Raw genomic sequence first — 27,737 nt, 5'->3', positions numbered from 1 at the left:
GATTTATAGTAATATTTTAGTGGATTAATATTTTATGATTTTATCCAATATTTATCAACGAGTTGATTGTCTTATATGTACATTCTTTTCCACATACTACTGCATATTTTATTAGGTTTCTTTGTCGTTTTATTTGAAGACATAAACAAGCCGGAAAATATTTTGTTGAAATCGGGAAACAACAATTTTTTTTTCTTGCCAATTAAAGAGTTTGAGGCAACAAACAAGCTAGGTTTCAATTTCAATTGATTGGAATTCTGAAAGCATTTTTGTTTATAGTGCAGCAGATTATAAATAACCGTTGTTACTATTATGGTTTTTTTTTTTTTTTTTTTTTTTTTGCTATTGGGCCAAATGGGTATTTATAATAAGAAGCGTAGGCCTTTTTGTTTTATTAAATGGGCTTAGATTAAATAATATCTCATCACATTAAAAATATACAATAGAAAAGGTTTTGGATAAAATGGATAACCCTCGAGACCAAAGAAACTAACACAGCTGAAGAAGAAGACCTCACCCTTAAGATAGAGGAGGAAGAAGAAGAAGAAGAAGAAGAAGAAGAGAATCCTTTGTTTCGCTAATTCCATGGCGGTTTCTACTGTATCTTCGCTTCTGTTACCGTCTTTCGTCATTCCAAGCTCTTCGCCTTCGTCTACGAAACTCAAAGTCTCTCTGCTACCTTCATCTTCTTCTACCCATAGCGGCCTTACTTCCTCCGTCCTCACCAAACCTTCCATCTCGTTTTCGAAGCTCTTCGCTATTCCTGAAACCCTAGATCCTACCCCAGAAATTCTCGATGAACCCTCTGAGGTACACTCTCTTCTTCGATTTTTTTGGGAATCAAATTCCGAGCTTTTGATGTAATTCTCTTAATACATTCCTTTTTTGTTTGTGTGTATGTGTGATTCTCAGATTCCGAGCTCTTCCTCCATCAGTGTTGACGCAGATAAGGTAAAAGTCCATTGCTTTTAGAGCTCACTTACTAGAGATTGATAGGCAAATTTTACAGAATACTTTATGTATTGGTGTCTTCTAACTTCTCTATGTCCATCTTCGTCAAATCACTAGCCTTTTTTGGTTTTGCTACGTTTTCAAAGCATTATAAAGTCTCATATAATGTGTGTTCTATAACTTCTATATGTCCATTGTTGATAGAGCTCACTGCTACTAGACATTGATACGCATCAGATTGTTCCAACGATATGCTATAGTTGGTGTTTTCTTTGTCCAATTAATTGACTTTTCTTGGTTCACTTCGTTTTCACAGCACTTAAAAGCCTCATTTGTGTGAAATGGCTTCAAGTTTTAATCATCTTTGCTCATTTGAACACCTTTAGATGGGAGTGCTCTTACTGTATTTCAATAGGATTCCCCCACACCTGAGTTTTGTATTTTTTTTTTTTTGGTGAAGTTGATTTGTTTTTGTGTTAGCAGATGGCCCCAAAGCAGAAGATTAGGATCAAGCTCAGATCATACTGGGTGCCTCTTATTGAGGATTCATGCAAGCAGATACTTGATGCTGCCAGAAATACCAATGCTAAGACAATGGGTCCTGTTCCATTGCCAACCAAGAAGCGTATCTACTGTGTTCTCAAGTCTCCTCACGTTCACAAGGATGCTAGGTTCCATTTCGAAATCCGGACACACCAGCGCATGATTGATATTCTCTACCCGACTGCTCAAACTATCGATTCTTTGATGCAACTTGATCTTCCTGCTGGTGTTGATGTTGAAGTGAAGCTCTGAAGAACAAACGGTAACTATAATGGTAACTATATAAATCTCATTCCTCTTTCCTGTATTCTGAATACATCTTAAACTGATGTGTTTAGTTAGTGAAAATTCTGCAAATAGGCTCCAACTGAAACTTGTGTGTACTTACCCACCCAGAATCTTCATCAAATTACAATCTTGCTCTTTGACCATCAAGTAGTACTTGATACTTGTTCTTAAACCAAAAATATGTTTTTCTTCCTCAGAGGTGGATGGGCGTTTTGCATTGAATGAATAGACTGTTTCAGAGATCAACCACATTGTTTAGAACTGGTAAGCCTTGTTATCATCTTTTTGAGAGAGAGCCTTTGTAATGAAAAATGTAAGTTGTATTATCTGGTCCTAGCAAAGTTGGAATCTTTAGCGATGCTTGGTTCTTAGTTGATGAACATATATCTTCAATTAAGCAAGTTCAAAGGAATTTGTTTTTTGTTTACTAATTGCTGTTATGATCAAATTGTTTTCTTTATGTATTTAAGTGGAATCTTTCTTTCAATATAAGTATGACTAAGTAATAATATGATACACACCCAACTTGGAGTTTTTATAAATCAGGACGTTGGAATCTTGAAAGCGACGTCATTCTTGTAATCAACATGGGAAATTCTTAAATTTTTGTCACAAACACATTTTTTTTGCATCATATAACCAATAAAGAAAAGTGCTAATACAACATTGCTGATTTCTCGGTTGGTACTTGGTAGATAAGGTTGAGTCTAAATATTATAAAGGTGAGCGAATTTGCTCGTCTTTGAAGCCTAGTCGTGAGGATTAGACACCATCTGAATAATACCTATAGAGTTTGTGACGAATTGTAAGTGTCTGTGCCATTGCCTACATCAAAGTATTCGGTTTAATTCTCCAATGATTTCATTGTAAGAAAGATGAGGAGGTTCATCTCCCACTCCTGAACTGAAGCTGTAGAAGTAGAACCAGCATACTCAACTTAGTCAACTAGATGGCCAGTCCGACACCACATATGGATGCGTGGTTGGAACTAAGGATACTATATAGTCAGTGCTTTAGGGCGGCCATACGTCACAATTTTCTTAGCAGCCAAATCTAACATTCAAAACTTTAAAATGTTTGATCTCAATATCGTTTTCCTTGTCTGATTTGGATTATGCAGAAAAATTTCATCCCCCAAATATTAAACTTGAAGAATATTCTTTCCCCCCACTTACAATATCATACACAAACAACTTTATGATTAATTAAATCATAAATGCCATAGTATTTGGTTTCGTAAGTGATTCAATTCATCCATCGTATGATCATCCATCATCTCTTGACCTAAAAAAAAAGAAAAGAATAGTCGCCAAAATTGAATTTAGGTAAGTGGATGAGACAATGATGCGGCTGTTATATAATAGTCGCTAAAGTTAAATAAGGCATATTCCCACGATATACCAACACGGACCGTCCATTTTTTATTTAATTTCGATTATGTAGTTTCTCTTAAAAAAAAAAAAAAAAAAATCGGAAGTATTACTGGAATCAATCATACATAATCTCAGCGTCAATAATCTTTATATGTACGAGATAGATTCTATAATTAAAATTGAAATAGTAGTATCATTTTGGGTTGTCGCAAGTCGCAACTTGCATCACATCGTATTTGCATCAACAAAAATGGTTAAACTTTTTGTTCATATTGACCCCTATCAAGTTTAAGTTTAGACCTACATTTACATTGAAGTCAAAACTGTGCTTTCTCTTTTTCTTCTACTATTTACATACCAAGTTTTTCATGTTGGATTAAATATATGACGTGACGATACACACTGATATGAACTAGTACTATACTATACTATCACTTAAGATTTACTATTTTTGCAATTGTGTATTATGGAATTTAGCTGTAAATGATTCGTGATAATATATATATCCTGAAATCAATTCTAATTCAGTCTTGTTGTTTACTAATAGTCTAATAGTACCAGTCGTCATATAAGAAGCATCAAGCAAACAGAGTTATGTTTTTTCAACACTCGAAGAGACAGTCCTTTCAACGGCTGAAATTGAAAGGAAACAAAATATACTCTCTCGTTCTCGTAAGCGTGAAAAAAACATAAGTTCCATTTTCTTTTTTCTTTCTTCTTTTGGATTTAGCAAAGTATTATTTTGAGACTCATACATAATTTTGTCGGGAGATTATTGGAGGGGTCCTTATTGTCATTGATGTGCCATTTTTTTTTTTGCGTTTTATAATACCAATAATTGTTCTTAGAAAAAGAAGAAAAAAAATACACACACCTTTGTGTTTTTTTTTGGTTTGCCTTGTTGTTTGGGATGGCAGTTAGTAAAATAAATTATATTTCTTAGTCCATCGAAGATTTTTTAATTTCCTTTTCACATCATCTCACTTGGATATAATTAAGTAAGTCACTAATAGCTAAATATATATCACTGTCTAATCCTATATTAGTTGAAAACAAATTGATAAGATAAGTTAATTGATTGGAGAGAGAGAGAGATGATTAAAATTCAGCTGACCTTCGCTTGAAAATAGGAAGACATGATTAGAAGACGATGGCTTCACGGATCTATAGCCAAACTAAATAATGTCATTACATACGTCATTCTTTTTTTCTTATATTTAAAAAAAATATATATATATAAAAGCATGGAAATATATATATATATATGTATAACAAGGATTATCTTTAGCAGAAAGGGCTTATTATTATATATGTTAGATTATTGACAGTGAAATATTAAAACTTACATGCATTGTACTTGCATATATTCACTTCTACGTCCAAAATAATCAAGTTTTTTTCATTAAAATAGTTACAAATTTTTGCTAACCAAAAAGGAAGTAATTTGATTTTTCGTACTCGCTGTAATTTTTACTTTTGAAAAAAAAAAGAATAAACAGATAGAAATGGGGTTGATGGTAACCATAAAGTAGGTGTCACAAAAAAAAGAACATGTGATGAGAGGAAAAGGGTATATTTCTATCCGTACTATTTGTAAAGTGTATATTTCTACCTGAACAAAAGAGAAGTATATTATCCAACCGGAACGCCAATAAAATTCAAAATTACTACCCAAACTTTGAAACGTTATCGATAATACTACATTGACACAAAAACTGTTAGTCAACCGTTAAATATGAGTGATTCATATGACACATAAGCAATGATGTGGCAAGAGTTTTTGGAATCAAACTCAAAACGACGTCGTTTTGATTTGGGGGAAAAACTTCAATTAGGGTTTTTTTTTTTTTTTTGATTTCACGATTCATTTCTCTCTTTCTCTGCGAAGGCGTTCTTCAATTAGGGTTCTTTCTCTTCGAAGAAATCAAATGGATAATCAAAGAAGAGGTTTCCCCAAGAGATGTCAATGTGGAGAACCTGTTGTTTTGAAGACATCGACAACTGCTAAAAATCCTGGAAGATTGTTTCATGGGTGTCCGTTTGGAAGGGATGGGGTAAGTGTGATTCTCTAAATTTTGTTGTGTAGTTTGGCTGTGTCTGCAACTAAAAGTCTGTAAATGTCATAGAATTAGTATCATACATTTAAATGGACCGATACGTCTATGGTCGAAGAGATCGAGGACTTGATTGAGAAAGTGGAGAACATTGATGGAGCTGCAATGACATTGCAGAAGGATGTCAATGCTTGCGAATCTCAGATTGATACTCTCGCCATGGAGACTCGTGTGCATTTGGGTGTGGTTGAGAAGGAGGTCGAAGAGATGAAAATGCAACTAAGAAGCTTGAAGAACATTGTTGGCTTTGTTATGGTTATGGTTTTGTTTTTCATGTGTATGTATTGAATATGTGAGTTAAAAAGTGGTTGTATGAGAGTAACTAGTTTGGATGTTTAGAGAAAAATATGGCTTGTAAGACTGTTTGTTTGTATGAAAGGTAATGAAAAAAGAACAAGACATATGACATTGCTCAAAAACCCAATCCAACTGTGATAGAATCCAAAATAGACCGAGACATTTGGTTGTGGTACATGTCACAAAACAGACCATGAAATCAAAAGACATTGTGTTGTTACATGTCCCCAAAAACAGACCATGACATCAAAAAGAGAAAAAGAAATAGTCCTAAACCGCTTCATACTTCAAATGTGTCTTGTGTTGGTTGACTTGAAAATGTGTTTTGTGTTGGTTGACTTGGTCCTCCTCCATCTGCCGATGGTTTAGTCTTCTTCTTCTTCTTAGGTGGCATAGACCTTTCCACTTCCATATTTGGACATTTAGCTGCATTGTGTCCAGTTAAACTGCAACGACGACAATGCATGATTCTCCTCTCTCTACTAGCCTTTTTCTTTTTTGGAGACTCATTCTTCCCTTTCTTCCTTTTTGGCTTTGGCTTTCTTCCTTTTCTGTTTTCAAGTTCTTCAACCAGATTTGGAGGTGGCAATATCACAGAACCGGAGTTATCCCAGAAACACATACCATTTACTGGCCGAATTGAGTCCCTATAAATTTGTTGTTGCCTTCCATTGAGAAGCCAACTAGAGATGTAATCTTCATGATTTAGCTTCTTTTCTGCGATGATGCGTAATGCATGCCTACATGAAACTCCACTCATTTCCCATCTCCTGCAGGCACATGTCTTCATTGTAATGTTCACAGAGTAAGATGTACCTGACTCACGGACTTCATTTCTACCGTCTGATCCAGGGATAACCTTGCAGAACTTAAGCCTTTTCTGCTCCAACGCTATCATTTCTTTTATTCTAGGAGGTACTCTGCTTAGATCCTTGTCAGCTTTTGTCTTCCTCATATCAATACGCACCATGGTTCTTCTCCTTATCGTCTCCAACATCTCTACTATTGGCATATACCTTGCAGGATCTATTGCATTGTTGAAAGATTCAGAGATGTTGTTATGAACATCTACGCAGGAGGATGTTGGCGTGAAAAAAGCAAGGCTGCAATTCTTTGGGTTCTTCTCCATCATGGCTTCATAAACACGCATATCATAGCTCTTTACCAATTCCAAATTTGCTTCATACTCTTTCGTGGTATAACTTTCCGCTACTTGCCAAAAGAGCTTTTTCATGTCACCTTGATGGGGAAATATCTTCTTTAGGTTCCCATAGATGTGTCTAGCACACATTCTATGTTCAATATAAGGTAACTCTCTTTCCACTGCATTCAATAAACCCTGTAAAAGCAAAACAAAGATATATTAGTTAAACCATACATGTCATTTTACATGTTCTAAAGCCTAGTACGGGTTGGAGATATACCTTTTGCCTATCAGATATGATAGTAAACCCTTGACCCTCCTGTAGATTGAAATCAACCTTCAACTTTTCTAGGAACCATACCCAATTGTCTTCATTTTCAATATCAACAACGGCCCAAGCCATGGGATACATTCCATTGTTAGCATCCCTCCCCACAGCAGCCAATAATTGTCCCTTTAGTGTGCATTTCATAAAACAACCATCCACTCCAAAGATAGGACGACACCACATAGACCACATCTTTCGAATGGCAGCAAAACACACATAGAATCTATGGAAGATCTCTGATCCATCATCATCAAGCACTGTGTCTAGCACTACTGTTGACTCAGGGTTAGATCTAGCAAAATATCAAAATGGAAACCTAGTTAACAGATTGGAAAACACTTGTTAAATTTAAAATTTCAGTAATGAAAGAAGAACTTACTGAAGAAGTGCTAAGCGGTAATCTTTCAGCCTAGAAAATTGCTCCTTGTGCTCACGGTCGATGATCTCTACAGCTTTTTTTCTTAGCATTTTTACATTTGTCTATGCTTACTATCAGATTGTAGTTCTTCTCAATCTCTTGTTGCATCCTTTTTGGTCCATAATCAGGATCAGTTATGATATCATCCAAAAACATCTTGCAAATCACAGGTGCTTTCAATATCTTACAATAGTTATCATTTGTGCAACTGTGCTGATCTTCAAAAGTTTTCACTTTCCACTTGCCAACGCACTCCTCATAAGAACAGTAGATATACCATGGACAAGGCTCTTTAGTCCCACACACAGCCGCTGACTTGTCTTTCCCCCATCTACTTATCTTTATGTTACAACCCTCTTTTAATGCATAAGCTACTAAAGCTTCTCTGAACTCCTCTAGACTATCAAATACTTGTTCTATCTCTAGCTGACCACTACCTCGTTTGTATCTAACCAAATGCTCCTCTTCTTCTTCACCATCAGAGTTAGGAGGTGTGTTATGATAATCGAAATCCTCATCCTCATCAACAAAAGAAGCCACATTTCTTTCAACGCGGATCTCTTCTTCACATGGCTCAGATGACTCGATATCATTAGGATGCTCTGTTGAGTTCACCAAAAAAACATTCATCACTCCAGTCCATCTGCCCGCATCACACATCCTCTTAAAACTCAAATCCGCAGACCTCAATCTCTTTCTTTCATTATGCTCTTCAAAAGGGTACTTATACCACATGTTTTGGCCATATAATCTCTCCCCCAACTCCGCCGACAACTTGATGAAAAACTCTTCTGGTTTACATTCTATACCTATATCTTTACCATTGAGATAAGCAACATCTCCTACATGATTCTTCACCCAATACCCTCCAAAATACACAAGGAATGTCACATGATCCGGATTGCTGTCAACAAAAAAAAATTATACAAAGTTTCAAACACTCAAGCATTTAATCAAACACTTAGTGTGCAGTAAACAAATACGACTCTTTAAAGATAAAACTTCAAATTATTGTCTCCAAATATCTACATTATGTAACTATTAAACAAAAACAAGACAAAACACAAGATTTAATACCAAAAATCGAAGCAATGTTTGTGATTTACGAACTAAAAATACCTCATTTTCGCTTCTGTGGAAACGATTGTGGGTAATGCTAACAACTCCCACGATTCACGCCTTGTTTCTTCTACACTTATCCCTCGCAATTAACTTCAATCCTCGTTCTCCATTTTCGCCTTCGCAGAGAAAGAGAAAGAGAAAGAGAGAAATGAATCGTGAAATCAAAAAAAAAAAAATCCTAATTGAAAATTTTCCCCCAAATCAAAACGACGTCGTTTTGAGTTTGATTCCAAAAACTCTTGCCACATCATTGCTTATGTGTCATATGAATCACTCATATTTAACGGTTGACTAACAGTTTTTGTGTCAATGTAGTATTATCGATAACGATTCAAAGTTTGGGTAGTAATTTTGAATTTTATTGGCGTTCCGGTTGGATAATACACTTCTCTTTTGTTCAGGTAGAAATATACACTTTACAAATAGTACGGATAGAAATATACCCTTTCTCCATGTGATGAGTGAGCAGTGTGAGCTGATGAGCTTCACTCCCTTAGAATCAAAATATACTATACTATACTATTATATACACACACCAAAAAAACTCTGACCACAAATCAAAATGAACATGTGGTATTATTACTCTTTCAACCAAACAAGGTGCTACTTTATTACGATTGGTCGACATGTATTTATATGTATTATGTCCTTCAAATTTGATTCTTATTCTATTTGCACGAGGGAAAATAAAATATATTAAAAAAAAATTGCCATACCATTTTTTTTTTAAAATTACACAACATTTTAAAACTAAATTACACATATTTTTATTTATTCATTTTATTTTATAATACAGTTTTGTGAAAAATAATAATAAATTAAACTATTAAATTAATGACTGGAAAAAAAACAAATTTCTCGTAAAATATTGTAATCATAAATATATTTTGCCATGCCACGGAGCCTCTCCACTCCCATTGGACAGTGTTCACAGTAAACACATTTTAATACAAAATGGTACTATAAAAACAAAGAAATTATAAATAAAGCATTTTGAAAATTTTTAAAAGGAAACAAAACTGAAGGGAAGAGAGAGAGACAGAGAAAAAGAAGAAAACACCAAAATATATAAATTTGTTTACATCCTTTCCATTTTGGCTTCGTTTTTTTTTTTTTTTTTTTTTTCTATCTTCTTTTTATTAGCCGAGAAAAAAAACAATGTTGCCGGTCACAAGTCGCCGCCACTTCTCAATGTCCCTATATATGCTCCGTTCATCTTCACCACACATCAACCTTCATCATCATCATCGTCACTCTTCCTCCTCTTTCCTTCTCCCTTCTTTTGTTTCCTCCACCTTCAAACAACGACCACAAACTCCTCCTCGTCGTCCTCCTCCTCCTCCAATGGCTGCGTGCATCGACACCTGCCGTACTGGTAAACCCCAGATCTCTCGTCGCGATACCTCAAATCCCACCAACGACGATGTTCGTTACATGAATTACTTCCGCTCATCTTCTGCTTCCTCCTTCAATGGAACCCAAACCAGAACCCTCCACACCCGTCCTTTGCTCGAAGACCTCGACCGAGACGCTGAGATCGACGACGTTTGGGCCAAGATTCGCGACGAAGCTAAATCTGACATCGAGAGAGAACCAATCGTCTCCGGCTATTACCACGCTTCAATCGTCTCTCAGCGATCATTGGAAGCTGCGTTGGCCAATACCTTATCCGTTAAACTCAGCAATTTGAATCTCCCAAGCAACACGCTTTTCGATTTGTTCTCAAGTGTTCTTAACGAGAGCCCCGAGATTGTTGAATCTGTGAAGCAAGATCTGTTGGCTGTGAAAGAAAGAGACCCAGCTTGTATTAGCTACGTTCATTGTTTCCTCCACTTTAAAGGCTTCCTAGCTTGTCAAGCTCATCGTATTGCTCATGAGCTTTGGACCCAAGACCGCAAAATCTTAGCTTTGTTGATTCAGAACAGAGTCTCTGAAGCCTTCGCCGTTGATTTTCACCCTGGTGCTAAAATCGGTACTGGGGTTTTGCTTGACCACGCTACGGCCATCGTGATCGGAGAGACGGCGGTTGTTGGGAACAATGTTTCGATTCTTCACAACGTCACGCTTGGAGGAACGGGGAAACAGTGTGGTGATAGGCATCCTAAGATTGGTGATGGGGTTTTGATTGGAGCTGGGACTTGTATTTTGGGGAATATTACTATTGGAGAAGGAGCTAAGATTGGTGCTGGATCTGTTGTGTTGAAGGATGTGCCGCCACGTACGACCGCTGTTGGAAATCCGGCGAGGTTGCTTGGTGGTAAAGATAATCCGAAAACGCATGATAAGATTCCTGGTTTGACTATGGACCAGACATCGCATATATCCGAGTGGTCGGATTATGTAATCTGAGAAAAAAAGTTCTTTGCTTTTTATTGTTGTTGTTAATGGCTTTTTCATTGTTCTCTCTCGGCTTCTTCTGTTATTGAAGCTGGAGAACTTATGATATGCGATGCTGTTTCCATAATCAGATCATTTGTCTCTCTCTATAAGATTGACTGATTAAGATGGGATTTTAATGTAAAACTCGGAAACTCTAGGCTCTGTTTAGTGGAGTTTCCTGTGGTTGGTTTCTGATTAGCAGAGACTACTTTAAAGATATATGTTTAGTTTGTAAGTGTTTATTTGGTTAAACCATGAATTATGTGATCAAACCTGTTGGTGGAAATAAAACGAAGATTCATCATTTGTCTTGAGTTTTGTTTTGATTACTACAGCTTTCTAGGAAATGACAACAAGGCCACTCAGGATCCTGGATTGCTTGCTACAATCAATTTAAACTCTACCTATTTGTCTGTAAGTGTTATCTGCTTCTGTTGGAAATTGTTGTAGAAAAAAACGGTAAAGCGAATACAGAGCAGAGGTCTTGGTCTTCTTGGCTTGTTCTGGGCTAGTTTCCGGGAAATTTCATCTGTTCAGAAAATTTACTATGAGTTTCTGCGTATTGATGTGGTGGACGTTGTTGAGACGTCAAGGAATTATAATTTATTCCCACTGATGAATTTGTCTTCCAAATAATATATTTATTGACGAGTTTTTCTATATATATACTATCCATCGTGACAGACTCGAACAATTATTCTCGTTTCCATTGCCTAATGAAACAGAGTTATGCAATGGACATTACTATCGATTTTTTCCTTCTCGACTCCAATTACTTTCCAATGTTCTCCATTTTCTTGAATCTGCTCTTGTTGTTTGTTATGTTTGGTTCCTGTGTATACAAGAAAAGGGTGGCTTGTGACAGTAGTGATGGTTTCACGAATGAGAGGTTTAAGGATATGTCTTTAACATACAAGAAACTGGTCGTTATATGTTGTGAGTCTTTTTCTGCCTTGAATTCAGTCTTGTTGCTGGTAAGTTGCTTCCACCTGCATACAAATGGTTGGGATCGCAGTGAACTGATGATTCTTTTAGATCATCTATTTACAGTTCTTTCTTGGGGTGCCATCTCTTTCTACCTTCGTAGTTTATCCACCAATTCTCATGATAAAAAGTTTCCTTTTTTGCTTAGAGTCTGGTGGGTTTTCTATGTTATGTTTTCTTGCTACCGTCTTTTGGTAAACATTTCTCTATACAAGAAGCAAGAGCTGGTGTCAGTTCACCTTTTACTGTCTGATGTAGTGGCCGTTAGCATGGGGTTGTTTCTCTGCTATTCATGTTTGCAGAAGCAAGGAGAAGGTGAAAGGATCAACTTACTCGAAGAACCCTTCTTGAATGAAGGTGAATCTAGAGCGGCTAATCCTGTGCAGTTGGATAAGGCCGAAGATGATGAGGTTGTTACACCTTTTTCGAACGCTGGGTTTCTAAGCCATGTAAGTTTCTCTTGGATGAGTCCTTTGATTGTCTTAGGAAACGAGAAAATTATAGACAGCGAGGATGTTCCTCAAGTTGCCAATAGTGACAGAGCTGAGAAACTATTTGGGATACTTAGGAGTAAGCTTGAATGGGACGATGGTGAAAGAAGAATCACCACGTTTAAGCTAATCAAGGCACTCTTCTTTTCAGTATGGCGAGATATTCTCTTGTCAACTCTGTTTGCTTTTCTCTACACAGTCTCTTGCTACGTTGCACCGTATCTCATGGATACTTTCGTTCAGTACCTGAACGGTCGAAGACAATACACAAACGAAGGTTTTGTTTTAGTGACAACTTTTTTTGTTGCTAAGCTCGTAGAATGCCAAGCGCGGAGGAATTGGTTCTTCAGGTTGCAGAAAGCTGGGATTGGAATGAGATCTGTCCTGGTTTCGATGATCTACGAAAAGGGCTTGACCCTGCCCTGTTATTCAATGCAAGGACATAGTAGTGGTGAGATCATAAATCTCATGACAGTAGATGCTGAGAGAATCAGTGCTTTTAGTTGGTATATGCATGATCCATGGATACTTGTCTTACAAATCAGTTTAGCCTTACTGATCTTATACAGAAGCCTTGGGCTAGGATCCATTGCAGCTTTTGCTGCAACTTTTTTGGTTATGCTGGGAAATATTCCATTGGCAAAGTTGGAAGAGAAGTTTCAGGGGAATTTAATGGAATCTAAAGATAGCAGGATGAAGAAAACATCGGAGGTCTTACTGAACATGAGGATTCTTAAACTTCAGGGATGGGAAATGAAGTTCCTTCATAAGATTCTTGAGCTTAGACGCATTGAAGCAGGGTGGCTTAAGAAGTTTGTGTATAACTCGGCAGCTATCAGTTCTGTTCTATGGGCTGCACCTTCTTTTGTTTCCGCAACAGCTTTTGGCGCTTGTATGCTTCTGAAGATTCCTCTTGAATCGGGAAAGATAATAGCTGCTCTTGCAACTTTTCGAATTCTGCAAAATCCGATATACAAACTTCCTGATACAATCTCCATGATTGTTCAGACAAAGGTATCTCTTGATAGGATTGCATCTTTTCTTTGTCTTGATGATTTGCAGCAAGATGGTGTGGAGAGAATTCCTAGTGGAAGTTCAAAAATGGCTGTAGAAGTTAGCAATGGTGCTTTCTCTTGGGATGACTCTTCTACCATCCCGACGCTGAGAGACATAAGTTTCAAAATTTCTCATGGGATGAACATTGCTATTTGTGGTACTGTTGGTTCGGGGAAATCAAGCTTACTCTCATCCATACTAGGTGAAGTTCCCAAAATATCTGGAAATCTTAAGGTTTGTGGAAGAAAGGCATACATTGCACAGTCGCCTTGGATCCAGAGCGGCAAGGTCGAAGAGAACATTCTGTTTGGTAAGCCAATGCAAAGAGAATGGTACGAAAGGGTGCTTGAAGCGTGTTCTTTGAATAAGGACTTGGGGGTACTTCCGTTCCGTGATCAGACGGTTATTGGGGAAAGAGGTATCAATCTAAGCGGTGGGCAGAAGCAGCGGGTACAGATTGCACGTGCTCTTTACCAAGACGCAGATATATATCTATTTGATGACCCTTTTAGTGCAGTAGACGCTCATACTGGATCACATCTCTTCAAGGTAACAATCATTTTCTTTTCTTTCTGATAATTTTGACTTGAAGTACATATACTCTTACCTTCTACCCTGTGCTGGCTTCTAGCCTTCTTCTATGTATTTTGATATGATCGCTCACGCTCATCGTTTACTGTAACAGGAAGTCTTGCGGGGCCTTCTGAGAAACAAGACAGTCATATACGTCACTCATCAACTTGAATTCTTGCCTGAAGCTGATCTTATACTGGTTTGGACTTGTTCGCTCTACCATCTTTCCAAATCATCTAGCTAATCACAAATTTATGATATATCAAATAATCGTTTTGATAGGTCATGAAAAATGGGAAGATCACACAAGCGGGAAAGTACAATGAAATTCTTGAGTCAGGAACCGATTTCATGGAACTTGTTGGAGCTCACACTGATGCCTTAGCAGCAGTTGGTTCATATGAAAAGGGATCTGCTTCAGCACAGTTAACGATAAGCAAAGATAACAAAGTTTCCAACGAAGAAGAAAAACAAGAGGAAGATTTGCCGCTTAACCCAAAAGGACAACTAGTTCAAGAAGAAGAGAGGGAGAAAGGCCAAGTTGGGTTCACTGTATACAAAAAGTATATGGCACTGGCGTATGGTGGAGCACTTGTGCCTATTATATTGGTTGTACAGATTCTCTTTCAGATTTTAAACATCGGGAGCAACTATTGGATGGCTTGGGTAACTCCAGTTTCAAAGGATGTGAAAGCTCCAGTGAGTGGCTCTACATTGATTATAGTCTATGTAGTTCTAGCCACTGCAAGCTCCTTCTGCATACTTGTCAGAGCAATGCTGGCTGCGATGACTGGTTTCAAGATGGCTACTGAACTTTTCAATCAAATGCATCGTTGTATTTTTCGAGCCTCCATGTCATTCTTTGATGCTACACCAATCGGCCGAATTTTGAATAGAGTAAGAACAATCTTTGCTTACTCGATGTGTAGTGACGACACCAAAAACTTATCCTGCAAACTCCTTTGCTGATCACTGTTGTTTCCATCCTGATTTAGGCTTCTACAGACCAAAGTGCCGTGGATTTGAGATTGCCAAGTCAATTTTCAAATCTTGCTATCACTGTTGTAAACATTTTGGGGATTATTGGAGTGATGGGACAGGTTGCTTGGCAGGTCCTTATTGTCTTCATCCCTGTCATTGCTGCATGCACCTGGTATCGGGTATTCTTCATAACACAACCGCACTTCCATTATAAAGCTTAGCTTGATACTTTGGCTTGTATAACTTTTGGAATCATGATAAGATAATCAAGGAGACTTAATTTGATCATTGATACAACTTATACTTAACGTTCTTGAGGTTCTCACACCTAAGTCTTAATATTGAGTTAACATATGTATGCAGCAATATTACATATCTGCGGCTCGGGAACTCGCAAGATTAGCTGGAATAAGCAGATCGCCTTTGGTGCAGCATTTTTCTGAAACACTTTCAGGGATAACAACTATCAGAAGCTTTGATCAAGAACCAAGATTCCGCGCCGACATCATGAGACTCAACGACAGTTATTCTCGGCTGAGGTTCCATGCCATTTCTGCTATGGAGTGGCTCTGCTTCCGTCTTGATCTCTTATCCACTGTTGCATTTGCGCTTTCGCTTATTATTTTAGTTTCTATCCCCGAAGGAGTCATTAATCCAAGTAAGTCACCACCCTTTAATCAGTGTTTTTTGTTTTGTTTTGGCTCAGATTCACAACTAAAAATCTTCCTCGTCATTCTGCTTCTTAAAAGGCTTTGCAGGATTGGCGGTTACATATGCTCTCAATCTAAATAGCCTGCAGTCCACTTTAATCTGGACGCTTTGCGATCTGGAAAACAAAATGATATCTGTGGAGAGAATGCTTCAATACACAAATATCTCCAGTGAACCACCTCTTGTTATTGAATCAGCTCGGCCTGAGAAAACGTGGCCTTCTCGTGGAGAGATTACTATCTGTAATCTGCAGGTGCGATACGGGCCACATTTGCCTATGGTGCTGCGTGGTTTGACATGCACTTTTCCAGGAGGCCTGAAAACAGGAATCGTTGGAAGAACAGGATGTGGCAAATCCACTCTAATTCAAACCCTTTTTAGGATTGTGGAACCTACTGCCGGAGAAATCAGGATTGACGGAATAAACATCTTGACCATTGGGCTGCATGACCTGCGTTCCAGACTAAGTATCATACCTCAAGATCCAACTATGTTCGAAGGCACGGTTCGTAGTAACTTGGATCCTCTTGAGGAATACGCTGATGACCAGATATGGGAGGTTCGTTGGCTCTCTTTATTCTGTGTTTTTGCAGATAGCAAGAGTAATCTTTTCATACAATTTTGTTGCTCTCATTTCAGGCACTCGACAAGTGTCAACTTGGGGATGAAATAAGGAAGAAAGAACTAAAGCTAGATTCCACTGGTTAGTAAAAAAACTACATCTAAAATGAGTCATGTTGAATCTCTTTAACATGTCTACTTAATCTAGTGAATGAATGAATGAAGCCTAAGCGTTGTTTTGTATTTCAGTAAGTGAGAATGGACAGAACTGGAGTGTTGGTCAGAGACAACTGGTGTGCCTGGGACGAGTCTTGCTCAAGAGAAGCAAAGTATTGGTTCTTGATGAAGCCACTGCTTCTGTAGATACAGCTACTGATAAATTGATCCAAGAGACACTGAGACAACATTTCTCGGACTGTACAGTGATAACAATCGCACACAGAATATCTTCTGTTATAGACAGCGATATGGTCCTGCTCCTAGACCAAGGTAATTGAACTGGTCAACATACACTTTTTTATTTACGTTACTTCTATCAGAAGATCTAAGAATGGTTAATCTATGTAAGTGCAGGGCTTATAGAAGAACACGACTCACCGGGGAGATTGCTAGAAGACAGGTCATCGTCATTCTCAAAGCTTGTGGCAGAGTACACTGCAAGTTCGGATTCAAGATTCAAAAGAAGCTGTTAGGATCAAAGATCCATCCATAAAAGCCCGAGGGAAATCAAACACCAAAGCAAAGCTTAGTTATATAAATAATACAATAATGTAATTTGTACAAAAAAAAACAAAAGTTTACTGTTTATGCAAAAAAAAAAAGAGAGATTAGTCACACTATCTTTGTTGTAATGTGACTTTCTGATGAGGAATTAATTAATTACACTCTCACTTTACCAGATCAGTAATTTTACTGCAATCCTATGTAGCGGCTAGTCATCCTGCGTGGCTTCACCAAGTATTCCTTGATGAGAGACCCTCTCACCCTGTTTGTTTTTTTATTTTTTGGTGGTTTCGGCTCATTTATAGGAGCTGCATTTTTTGGTAAAAGCCCGTTGATGTTCAAAAGTGGCTTAGGTATAAGCTTCATCTTTGTAGGGTTCAGATGCATAACAAGGTTATGAATATGTTTAAATAATTGTATTTATGGATACTAAGAATCGACTGTTAACCACTATTTTTTGCAAGTACGAATAATTGTATTTTGCTTGTTTAAAAATATATTTGCAGAAATTATGGCTTTTTGGGAGTTGGTATGTGTATAGAGAATGTGAAAGCTTTACAAGCACTGAGGAAGTGAAACCTTCAGCAGAATCAAAAGGTCTTCGATAAGAGATGGAGATTGGGAAGTACGAGATGATACCAATGAAGTCTTTTGGATTTTAAGATTTGACCCCAAATTTGCTTTCCAGATCATAGACATCAACGGAGATATCATTGCACAGGTACGTAAAATTTATCAAAATTTTGAATTTAAAAGTTGAATTTGAAAGCGTTTATATAGTTAAGCACTTAACCATACAGTTTACATATGTTTTTGTAGGTAAAACCAAAACAATCATCAAATGGGATTACATTGGGAGAAGATGTGTTAACTTTGGAAGTGAAACCACGTGTCCATCACTCACTCGTTGTCGCACTTGTCATTGTATATGGATTAATCAAAGGAGTAGTCTAATAACTTTTTGTTTGATTTTTTTTTATAGAAAAAAAAATAGTAAATTTTTCCAACCTTTGTTTGTGTTGTGGGAGATGTAAATATTGTTCTTTTTGCGAGCCTTGATTTTTTGCCTGTTCTTTTTTTGCTTTCCTAAATATGCAGTACAGAACAAGAACAACATGCAATACTAGTTAGAACTAACTCAAGTATGACCGTACAAGTTTAGCTAAACAAAATTAGTTATTAGTTCTGCTTCCACTACACCATCAAATCGAAACCAGACAAGAGTATTATGAAGGAGCTTCATAATAATCAATCAAACCTATAACATCAGTTGAAGTCTGAAATCTTCATGATAGGAGCTTCTGAGTCTTTAAAGACTATTCTTATCTCAACAAGAGAAAATATGTGTTTGCATCAACTCTCGTCTGTAACCTAGCAGGAACATAGCAAACAGAATCATGTTATAATAAACAGACATAACAACAACTTCTCAATAAAATAGAAGCAACCACGTCAATTCACCTCACTGCTTGTCTCTGGAGGATGATGAAACTGTTTTAGGAAAGCATATCGAGGAAGCTTTTGTCTAATCTCCCATCATGTAACATATTTGTGACCAAGCCAAAAGTCGAAGCATCTCCAACAAACCCGCAACTCCTCATTTCTTTGATAAGTTCTGCTGATGCGGCTTTGTCACCATCTCTAAGGTGCCCCCTAATCAGCGTATTATAGGTAGCACAGTTTGGGAGAATCCCATCTTCTTTCATTTTTCTGAACAAGGCATCCGCTTCTTGCATTAAGCTTTTCCTACATAATCCTGAGATCATTGTTGTGTAGGTTACAACATTAGGCTTCAACCCTTTAAGGCTGAGGCTACAAAATAAGCCCCACGCTTCTCCCACCCTGCCAGCCTTGCACATCCCATCAATCACAGTAGTATATATAAAAATATTAAGTTCCATTTCACTCTTTTGCATGTCCTTGAATATGATCAATGCTGTCTCTAGCTTCCCGTTATTACAAAGCCCATCTAATAAGATGTTGTACGTCATAATACTGGCAGGCACACGATCAGAAACCATCTGTTTGAATACCATTTGGGCAGAATCACAGTCGCCAGCCTGAAAAAAACCTTGGATAAGAGTGGTGTAAGTGACTGTGTCGCCAACCAATCCCCTTTGAGACATCTCGCGGAAGAGTTGCATACCTTCTTCTACTCTCTTAGATTTACAGAACCCCTTTATGAGAGTAGTATATGTCACTACATTTGGGAGGCAATCCTTGCTAACCATGAATTCAAACATATGCTTAGCCTTGTCTAGGAGATCGTGCATGCAAAACCCATTGATCAATGAATTGTAAGTGAAAATATTAGGGTCTATGGACCTTTGGATCATCTCCTTGTACAACTTTTTAGCCTCTAAAAGCTTCCCCTCTTTCGCAAACACATCTATCAATGCATTGAAAGTGAACAAATCAGGGTTGATTTTCCTCGCAATCATATCTCTAAGTAGTTGAGAGGCATCACTCAATCTTCCGTAATGACAAAGGCAACTTATGAGGGAGTTGTAGGTAACAACATTGACTCTAATTCCTTTGCTTTCCATTTCGTTGAACAGGTTGAGAGCATCATCCACATGTTTGTATTTGCAGAGACCATCAATAACTGTGCTGTAAATTACAACATCAGCCTATATTTTCCCTTCATCCATCTTCTTGAGAAGATGTAAAGCCAAATCAATGTCACCTCTCTTACATAATCCATTAGCTACCGTACCATAAGTATGTAGATCTGGCTAACATCCTTTCGCAACCATCCGGTCAACTAAAGCCACATCTTCTGAAGCTCTGTTGTGAAGAAAAAGGCCATGAATCAGAGTGTTAAATGTAACGGTATTGGGTTGATATCCCATTGCCACCATCTGATCAACGAAAGCAACGACATCAGAAATCCTCTTACTGCGACAGAAACCATTGACAAGAGAAGAAAGCGTGACAACATTAGGCTCATAAACGAGTTTCATCATCTTCCCAATAATAGCTAAAGCAAGAGGGAGTTGAGAAGAACGGCAGAAACAGTTGATGAAAATATTGTATGTATAGAGACTGTGTGAAATCCCCAGCTTCTGCATCTGCTCCCCAAAGGAGATGACAAGATCGAACTTTTTCATCTTAGCAATTGCAGTCAAAAATTTGTTGAAATCAATAGTGGAAGGGCGTGGACGAGACTTGACCATGTCCCCGAACAACCCAACAACATCGTCTAGCTTCAAATCACTCAGCCTATCATTTCTCAATTTGTCTCTATAATCACCACTCCCACCAGCAAAATCTCTTCGTCCCCAGCAAAGATTACCTTTCCCCTGTTGATGATTCCGGCGAACATATCTCTTCGCCGTCGATGAAATCGATCTCTGCATCTTATCGATTTTGAGCTCCTTTCTCAATCTCAAGTCTCTCTCAACGAACTCTCTCACTCTGCAAATCGCAAAACCCTACACGGAGAGAAACGCAAAGTTTGTTTTTTTTTTTGTTTTTCTTCAAAAATCAAACCCTTTTTTTTTTACAACAATAAACAAGATTGGCTTTAAGCCAATGCGACGGAACATCATTTACATAGGTAATAAGATGCGCTTCAGAACGAACTCGTCGTGCCAGGTTATCTGCTTTACCATTCTGCGAACGAGGAATGAAGATCAACGAGAAGGATGTGATTTCTTCTTTATCTTCCTGAATGTCCTCCAAATAAGTCGCGAACGCTGGCCACTCTGAAGGTGAAGACACCATCTTCACTAAGTCGGAGCAGTCTGTAAGAAAAACAACATCCTGATTGTCCGCCCCAATCATACAACGCATCGCCCAAACCAGGGCTTCGACCTATGCATGAAGCAGGGAAAGACTACGGCGTAGATTGGAAGCTCCCATAGTGGGACCCCCCCCCATAGGAGGAGAGCAAAACCAACCACGGCCTGCATATAGATCTGTCGCTTTCCAAGAGCCAACTACATAACATAAAAAACTGGTCTGATACCTATCTCTCATAAAGCCACTACGACCCCCAAGGGATATCTGTGGGACTGGAGGTGTGGGCTCAGCCACATCCTCTAATTGTGCTAAAAACCAAGCTTTGGACTCATCCTATGCTATCCGCAAAATCGCCTCTGGGTGTGGATCCAGGTTACTAAAAAATTTATCATTCCGGGCTCTCCAAAGATACCATAAAATCCATGGATAAATCTCTGGGGTAGGTGACTCCGAGAAACGCCAGAAAAGGAAATCCAAATTCGTATAAACCGACTCTGAAGGGAAAGCCCCTGGTCGTGTCGGAAACTAAGATAAGGCCCACACCTGACGTGCCGACGGACATTCAAATAGAATATGATTTATAGTCTCCTCTTGGACTCCACATAGCGCACATTGAGTGTCACAACCCAATCCACGCCTTCGGATATTAGTGGAGACTGCCACACAACCTGTAATCACTTGCCACATAAAATGCCGAACTTTAAGAGGACACCGAATTTTCCAAACAAAAGCTTGTAATTGTTTAAGATGAGGACCAATGACTTTCCCACCATAATCATGCATCTTTTGTTTTTGTAAAATATTGTACCCAGATTTGACGGTATATTTACCCGTCTTTGTGAAATGCCAGCCCAACAAGTCTAGCGAATCCGACCGTCCAATAGGTAAGGCCGAAATGAGGGCAACAAAGGATTTTACAAAAGTGGCCGTAAGCTGAGCCATGTTCCAGGAATTGGTGATCCTGTCAACGAAGGATTTTACTAGAAGCATAGGATCTAAAATCGACCCAGTGCTTAATGCTGGTCTCGGGGATTAAGCAGGAATCCATGGATCATTCCAAACCGAAATCAAATCACCGGATCCTACCCGTTTAATGAGTCCTTTATGAACCAGAGAGCGAGCAGAAACCATACTCCGCCAACCATAAGATGGTGAGTAAGACTTTATTGAATCCAAAGGATCTGAGTGCCTATAATAATGTCCTTTAAAAACCCGTGCAAAAAGAGAGTCTAGTACTGTAATCAACCACCATAGTTGCTTGGCCAGCAACGCCGTATTACAGTCATCCAAACAACGAAACCCCAGTCCCCTGTCTAGCTTGCTGAGACACAATCTATCCCACGCCACCCAATGTAACCCCTGCGATTCTCCCGATGCACTCCACCAAAAATTAGAAATCGTACTAGTTAACTTTCGCGTGATTTTTTTCAGAAGCCGAAAGCATGACATCACAAAAGTAGGAACATATGTGGCCACCGAATTTATCATCACCTCTTTCCCACCTTTGGACAAAAGCCGATCTGGCCACCCACCAACCCGCGCTTGTAATATGTCTTGGACAAAGGAGATGATGAAACCATGGCCAGCTCAACCAAACAGCACGAACCTGAGGAGCAGCTTGAACCAAAGGAAGCACCGGAGGAGCAGCTTGGACCAGAGGAAGCACCGGAGGAGCAGCTTGTACCAGCGGAAGCATCAAAGGAGCAGCTTGTACCGGAGGAGGCATTGATCATTCCGGTGGGTCCGCTAACAAGGTCCAAAGCCAAGAGGTTCAACCAAGCCATCCAAGGACTACTCAAGGAGCTGAACAAGAACCAAGAAGATGTGGCTCAAACCACTATGACATTGCTCACAGCTCAAGGTGCTCGGTAAAGGGTAAAATGTTGCTTTGGTGCTCTTTTTCCCTTGGTCAAGTTTTGTCCCATTGGGTTTTCTTGATAAGGTTTTTAATGAGGCCTAAGTAACATTTTCAAGTCCCCTTTGCCAGCCCAAGTCGTGGTCCAAGGTCCATTATAAAAGCCTTCGCCCATTTTCTATCTCTTTCTCATTCAAACTTTGCATTTAATGTTTTGTCATTTCCTAGACATCTTGCATGGACTCAACCTTGTTAAGGCTCTTGCAAGGCTGTCTAGGGTTTTAGTTCCCTTCTCTTCCTCGTCCTCCCTCTTTTCTATTTAAGCACCATGTATCTCTCATTTGTAAATCATCAAACATTTTAATCAAAAACTTCTTTCTACTTGTTTGATCTGAGGAGTGTGTAATATCTTCTCAACTTGTTTATTTCTTAGTGTGTCATATCTAAGATATATCCAAGCCTGTAGTCTAAGAGACTTTCACCTCTTTTGGAAGTACATCTCAATTCCCCTTCAAATCCGCTGCATTCCACCTATTTCACCTTCATCGCCATTCATCTCTCCATTCCGCTGCATCTTCAATCCATTGATCATCATCAATCCGTCTGTTTATCTTCAAGACCTTGCAAGTGTGTTCTTGGGAGCAGATTCCTTGCTAGGAGTCTATCAGGAGAAGATTTTCGTTTTAGACCCGTCCAAACTCTCTGGAATGCCTAAGTATGAACTCATGCCGCCCAGATTCGTGATCCCCAGGACCCCTTTAAGCTCCTCACGGAGAGTGACATCTACCGTGTGACCAAATTGAATTGATGATTTCTAAAAATTAATCTGTTGTCCCGAAACCCGCTCATATTGCTTAAGAATCCCTAAAATAACCTCACATTGATCCTTCGAAGCGCGACATAAAAAAGCCTGTCATCCGCAAACAACAAATGAGAGATTGCCGGACATGCAGTCGACACTCTGATTCGTGTAATAAGCTTAGCCTCCTCCGCCTTGCGAAAATTGGCAATAAGCACCTCTGTGCAGAGAATAAAAAGATAAGGTGACAATGGATCCCCTTGACGAAGACCCCTCCGGGGAACAATGGAACCATGCGGTTGACCACTAAGTAAGACTTTATATTGAACCGACGACACACACCACATAATCCAAGTTATCCATTTCTCACAAAAACCAAACTTTCACAGCAGATGTTCAATGAATGGCCACTCCACCCGATCATACGCCTTACTCATGTCCGTTTTGATAGCCATGAACTTCCCTTTACATGAAGGGTTAGTCCGTAGCCCATGAAACATCTCTTGAGCAATCAAAATGTTATCAGTGATCAATCGTCCTTCTACAAAGGCCGACTGCGTCTTCGAGACCAGAGAAGGCAGAAAAATGTGCAACCTCTGACACAAAATCTTAGAAATAATCTTGTACCCAACATTGCATAAACTAATGGGTCTCAATTCCGTCATCCTCGTTGGCTTATCCACCTTAGGAATAAGACATATGTTTGTCATATTCAAACGCTTATCAAAAGCCCCATCCTGTAAAAAGGAATTTACCATAAGAACCAAATCCGCTTTTACAGTCCCCCACACCTTTTGATAAAACAAAGCAGTCAGTCCATCCGGGCCGGAGCCTTGTCCGGATGCATCATGAATAAAACTTCTTTGACCTCTTTTTCAGTAACCTCTTGGGTCAGGGAATCATTTATATCCCTAGTAATCAATGAACGAACCTCACCTAAAGCCTCGTCAAACCCTGAAGGACCAGAAGATGTAAATAAACCCTCAAAATAAGATACCGCAATATTTTGAATAGTAGCCTCCTCAGTCGACCAATTATCATCCTCATCATGGAGGCCAATAATCCGATTTTTGGCCCGACGCTGCTTTGTCTGGGCATGAAAATAGCTAGTGTTTTGATCACCGAGCTTCATCCACTGGCTCCTGCTCTTCTGATACCAATAAATCTCCTCATCCCGATATGCTTCCCTCAAGCTCCAAGACAAAGCCGCAATCTCCTCAACGGTGCTTGCATCATTTTCTTGATCCGCCGCCAAACTTAGTTTTAACTCTTCAATTGTTTCCCGCCCATAGGGTTTCTGTTCCTTCCTCCACCTCAAAATTGTCGTTCGACAAGTAATTATCTTCTCGACCACGTTGCCCGTTGATGAGCCTGCCGCAGACTCCCAACCCGAAGCGATAGCTTCGAGCAATCCCTCTTTGTCCAACCACCTTCTGTCAAAACGAAACACACTCTTGTCGCGCCGTACTTTATCATTAAGAGAAGCTAAAACCGGTTTGTGATCCAACGCGACCATCGGTAAATATTCCGTGAAAGAATTAGTAAACATGTCATGCCACTCCTTATTGACTAGGGCCCTATCTAGCTGACACCTGATCGGCTTTTTGTCCTGCCAACCCCGCCAAGAAAGATTATCTCCAATAGCTGGAAACTCAAGTAAACCACAATTTCGAATCATTGTATTAAAAGGCACAAATGAAGAAGCATGACCTAATTTTCCCCCACTTAATCACTCTGTTTTCAAATCTTTGGTTTAGGCTTCTACAAACCAAAGTGTCGCAGATTTGAGATTACCCGGTCAATTTGCATATGTTGCTATCGCATCTATCAACATTTCGGGAATTATCGGAGTGATGGTACAGGTCGCTTGGCAGGTTCTTATTATCTTCATCCCTTTCGTTGCTGCATGTGCCTGGTATCGGGTAATCTTCGTTTAGCCTCTTACTTGTTAATATTAAACATACTAATGTTTTTGTGGTTCTCACTCTTACTTATTGATTTAATCTTGTACACAGCAATATTACATATCCGCAGCTCGAGAACTTGCAAGATTAGCTGGAATAAGCAGGTCTCCTATGGTACATCATTTTTCTGAAAAACTTTCAGGGATAACAACGATCAGGAGCTTTGACCAAGAACCAAGATTCCGTGGTGAAATCATGAGACTTTGCGATTGTTTTTCTCGGCTGCGGTTCCATTCGTACGGTGCAATGGAATGGCTCTGTTTCCGCCTTGATCTCTTATCCACTGTCGCATTTGCTTGTTCACTTGTTATCTTAGTTTCTGCCCCTGAAGGTGCCATTAATCCTAGTAAGTCACCGCTCTTTATAATTGATTTTGTTTTGGTTCAGATTCACAACTTAAAAGTCTTCTACATTTTTCTTGGTATTCTGCTTCTTGTAGGCTTTGCAGGTTTGGCGGTTACATATGCTCTCAATCTAAATAGACTGCAGTCCACTTTAATCTGGACGCTTTGCGATCTAGAAAACAAAATGATATCTGTGGAGAGAATGCTTCAATACATAAATATCTCCAGTGAACCACCTCTTGTTATTGAATCAATTCGGCCTGAGAAATCGTGGCCTTCTCGTGGAGAGATTACAATCTGTAATCTGCAGGTGCGACACGGGCCACATTTGCCTATGGTGCTACATGGACTGACATGCACTTTTCCAGGAAGTCTAAAAACTGGAATAGTTGGAAGAACAGGATGTGGCAAATCCACTCTAATTCAGACCCTTTTTAGGATTGTGGAACCCGCAGCTGGAGAAATCAGGATAGATGGAGTAAACATCTTGACCATTGGGCTGCATGACCTGCGTTCCAGACTAAGTATCATACCTCAAGATCCAACTATGTTCGAAGGCACGGTTCGTAATAACTTGGATCCTCTTGAGGAATACACTGATGACCAAATCTGGGAGGTTCGTTTGCTCTTGTTTCTTTCAGTGTTTCTGCAGATAGCAAAAGGAAGGTTCTCACGTGATTTTCTTGTTTTTTTCAGACACTTGACAAGTGTCAACTTGGAGATGAAGTAAGGAAGAAAGAACTAAAGCTAGATTCCCCTGGTTAGTACTAATAAAACTATTGTTGAGAAGAGTCATCTTGAATCTCTTAAACACTTATAATGAATGGAATCTTTTTATATATCAGTTAGTGAGAATGGACAGAACTGGAGTGTTGGTCAGAGACAACTGGTATGTCTGGGAAGAGTCTTGCTCAAGAGAAGCAAAGTATTGGTTCTTGATGAGGCCACTGCTTCTATCGATACCGCTACTGATAATCTGATCCAGGAGACTCTGAGGCAACAATTTTCGGATTGTACAGTGATAACAATCGCACACAGAATATCTTCTGTTATAGACAGCGATATGGTCCTGCTCCTAGACCAAGGTCCTGACTTTGATCATACACTTCTATTTACAATTTATAATCAGAAGACTAGTGTTTTAACTGTTAATGTATCCTTATTGAAGGTCTTATCAAAGAGCATGATTCACCGGCGAGATTGCTTGAAGACAGGTCGTCATTATTCTCAAAGCTTGTGGCGGAGTACACAGCGAGTTCTGATTCCAGATCCAAAAGAAACTGTTAGAACCAAAGATCCATAAAAACGGGACCAAACAAGTTTGTTTACCGTCTTGCCTTTGTCGTGTTTCTATTTTATTTGTGATCAGACGTTTGCGCTCTACTTTTAATTAGCTGATGAAACTTCCATGAAAGTGGCATAATTGAATTGGCAAAAGTAAAAAAAGTTTGGACAAAAGACTCTTAAAAGATTTAGATTTTAAAAGTAGACTTGGACTTTTTTTTTATAGTCCAGTGGCTGTGACCACATACATGCACAAGGCTCCATACCGTGGTAAACTAACGGCTTACGGAATAAAAACATGATTATTATTAGCCTAAAGACTTGGTGGGTATCTTTGAATAATGGTGACCATATTATAAAAATCATAGTTATGAAAAGTATTATACAATATTAATATAATGAGATGAGTGTGATGTTGTTGGGACAGGCATTGACTGACAAAAACAGAGACTTATCACTTCCTTGCGGCCCAATCCTCTAGGAATCTTGTTGATTTTCTTCCCAAGAAATTTGTGCACTATGAGACAGACAACTTTTCAAACAAATCTTAACCCCAAAAAAAAAAATTATGATAATTTAGTTGTTGGGCTATGATATGCCTTGTGATTAATTATGTTAAAAATATACATGCATTTGTTAACTGTTTCACCTTTTTTTGTTGTGTGCCGAATTTCACATTTAAAGATGATTAAAAGATGATTTAAATTATG

General features: G+C 38.8%; 6 protein-coding genes and 1 pseudogene across 7 annotated transcripts; 4 read left to right on the top strand and 3 right to left on the bottom strand.

The window, feature by feature from the left end:
• Positions 1 to 380: 380 nt before the first annotated feature.
• LOC104765088 (small ribosomal subunit protein uS10c) lies at positions 381 to 2,209 on the top strand. Of its 2 annotated transcripts, none has more exons than XM_010488756.3 (4): positions 381 to 810; positions 913 to 951; positions 1,435 to 1,768; positions 1,980 to 2,209. In XM_010488756.3, exons 1-3 carry the CDS (start codon positions 586 to 588, stop codon positions 1,744 to 1,746), a joined length of 576 nt encoding a protein of 191 aa, XP_010487058.1. In that variant the 5' UTR covers positions 381 to 585; the 3' UTR covers positions 1,747 to 1,768; positions 1,980 to 2,209. The 2 variants fall into 2 exon arrangements, with proteins under 2 accessions (XP_010487058.1, XP_010487059.1); XM_010488757.3 differs by having other exon boundaries at positions 427 to 810; positions 1,435 to 1,756.
• Positions 2,210 to 5,725: 3,516 nt separating this feature from the next.
• On the bottom strand, positions 5,726 to 8,735 carry LOC104767481 (uncharacterized). Its single transcript, XM_010491499.2, has 4 exons — positions 8,576 to 8,735; positions 7,418 to 8,360; positions 6,991 to 7,330; positions 5,726 to 6,905 (listed from the first exon to the last, which is right to left on the bottom strand). The coding sequence occupies exons 2-4, from the start codon at positions 7,504 to 7,506 to the stop codon at positions 5,847 to 5,849; spliced, it is 1,488 nt and encodes a 495-aa protein (XP_010489801.2). The 5' UTR covers positions 7,507 to 8,360; positions 8,576 to 8,735; the 3' UTR covers positions 5,726 to 5,846.
• A 757-nt stretch (positions 8,736 to 9,492) lies between these two features.
• Positions 9,493 to 11,261, top strand: LOC104765087 (serine acetyltransferase 3, mitochondrial). Its single transcript, XM_010488755.2, has one exon. It carries the CDS (start codon positions 9,737 to 9,739, stop codon positions 10,925 to 10,927), a length of 1,191 nt encoding a protein of 396 aa, XP_010487057.2. The 5' UTR covers positions 9,493 to 9,736; the 3' UTR covers positions 10,928 to 11,261.
• A 235-nt stretch (positions 11,262 to 11,496) lies between these two features.
• On the top strand, positions 11,497 to 17,109 carry LOC104765086 (ABC transporter C family member 7). Its single transcript, XM_010488754.3, has 9 exons — positions 11,497 to 14,037; positions 14,174 to 14,260; positions 14,344 to 14,958; positions 15,057 to 15,221; positions 15,406 to 15,700; positions 15,792 to 16,312; positions 16,393 to 16,456; positions 16,564 to 16,803; positions 16,888 to 17,109. Exons 1-9 carry the CDS (start codon positions 11,674 to 11,676, stop codon positions 17,004 to 17,006), a joined length of 4,470 nt encoding a protein of 1,489 aa, XP_010487056.2. The 5' UTR covers positions 11,497 to 11,673; the 3' UTR covers positions 17,007 to 17,109.
• A 1,424-nt stretch (positions 17,110 to 18,533) lies between these two features.
• On the bottom strand, positions 18,534 to 20,396 carry LOC104767480 (uncharacterized; annotated as a pseudogene).
• A 3,422-nt stretch (positions 20,397 to 23,818) lies between these two features.
• LOC147920221 (uncharacterized) lies at positions 23,819 to 25,113 on the bottom strand. The gene is made up of 2 exons (XM_087500968.1): positions 24,367 to 25,113; positions 23,819 to 24,172 (listed from the first exon to the last, which is right to left on the bottom strand). The coding sequence occupies exons 1-2, from the start codon at positions 25,111 to 25,113 to the stop codon at positions 23,819 to 23,821; spliced, it is 1,101 nt and encodes a 366-aa protein (XP_087357094.1).
• On the top strand, positions 25,107 to 27,201 carry LOC104765085 (ABC transporter C family member 6-like). The gene is made up of 6 exons (XM_010488752.3): positions 25,107 to 25,357; positions 25,451 to 25,745; positions 25,839 to 26,359; positions 26,440 to 26,503; positions 26,589 to 26,828; positions 26,912 to 27,201. The coding sequence occupies exons 1-6, from the start codon at positions 25,289 to 25,291 to the stop codon at positions 27,028 to 27,030; spliced, it is 1,308 nt and encodes a 435-aa protein (XP_010487054.1). The 5' UTR covers positions 25,107 to 25,288; the 3' UTR covers positions 27,031 to 27,201.
• Positions 27,202 to 27,737: the final 536 nt, after the last annotated feature.

The sequence above is a fragment of the Camelina sativa genome, chromosome 19 (assembly GCF_030686135.1).
Source record: "Camelina sativa cultivar CO46 ecotype springtype chromosome 19, ASM3068613v1".
Lineage (NCBI taxonomy): Eukaryota > Viridiplantae > Streptophyta > Magnoliopsida > Brassicales > Brassicaceae > Camelina > Camelina sativa.
Note: the sequence above shows the minus strand (reverse complement) of the source record. Positions and strands in the feature narration are given on the sequence as shown.

Bases quoted from the DNA above. Each gene is read 5' to 3' on its own strand.
- LOC104765088 (XM_010488756.3), top strand. From the start codon at position 586: ATGGCGGTTTCTACTGTATCTTCGCTTCTGTTACCGTCTTTCGTCATT. The intron at 811-912 runs GTACACTCTCTT...TGTGATTCTCAG, and splicing joins TTCTCGATGAACCCTCTGAG to ATTCCGAGCTCTTCCTCCAT. The intron at 952-1,434 runs GTAAAAGTCCAT...TTGTGTTAGCAG, and splicing joins TCAGTGTTGACGCAGATAAG to ATGGCCCCAAAGCAGAAGAT.
- LOC104767481 (XM_010491499.2), bottom strand. From the start codon at position 7,506: ATGCTAAGAAAAAAAGCTGTAGAGATCATCGACCGTGAGCACAAGGAG. The intron at 7,331-7,417 runs GTAAGTTCTTCT...ATATTTTGCTAG, and splicing joins TACCGCTTAGCACTTCTTCA to ATCTAACCCTGAGTCAACAG. The intron at 6,906-6,990 runs GTATATCTCCAA...TTGCTTTTACAG, and splicing joins TCATATCTGATAGGCAAAAG to GGTTTATTGAATGCAGTGGA.
- LOC104765087 (XM_010488755.2), top strand. From the start codon at position 9,737: ATGTTGCCGGTCACAAGTCGCCGCCACTTCTCAATGTCCCTATATATG.
- LOC104765086 (XM_010488754.3), top strand. From the start codon at position 11,674: ATGAAACAGAGTTATGCAATGGACATTACTATCGATTTTTTCCTTCTC. The intron at 14,038-14,173 runs GTAACAATCATT...TTACTGTAACAG, and splicing joins CTGGATCACATCTCTTCAAG to GAAGTCTTGCGGGGCCTTCT. The intron at 16,804-16,887 runs GTAATTGAACTG...ATGTAAGTGCAG, and splicing joins GGTCCTGCTCCTAGACCAAG to GGCTTATAGAAGAACACGAC.
- LOC147920221 (XM_087500968.1), bottom strand. From the start codon at position 25,113: ATGATTCGAAATTGTGGTTTACTTGAGTTTCCAGCTATTGGAGATAAT. The intron at 24,173-24,366 runs GTTCGTTCATTG...TCCTTTTTACAG, and splicing joins TTGACGAGGCTTTAGGTGAG to GATGGGGCTTTTGATAAGCG.
- LOC104765085 (XM_010488752.3), top strand. From the start codon at position 25,289: ATGGTACAGGTCGCTTGGCAGGTTCTTATTATCTTCATCCCTTTCGTT. The intron at 25,746-25,838 runs GTAAGTCACCGC...TGCTTCTTGTAG, and splicing joins TGAAGGTGCCATTAATCCTA to GCTTTGCAGGTTTGGCGGTT. The intron at 26,504-26,588 runs GTTAGTACTAAT...TTTATATATCAG, and splicing joins ACTAAAGCTAGATTCCCCTG to TTAGTGAGAATGGACAGAAC.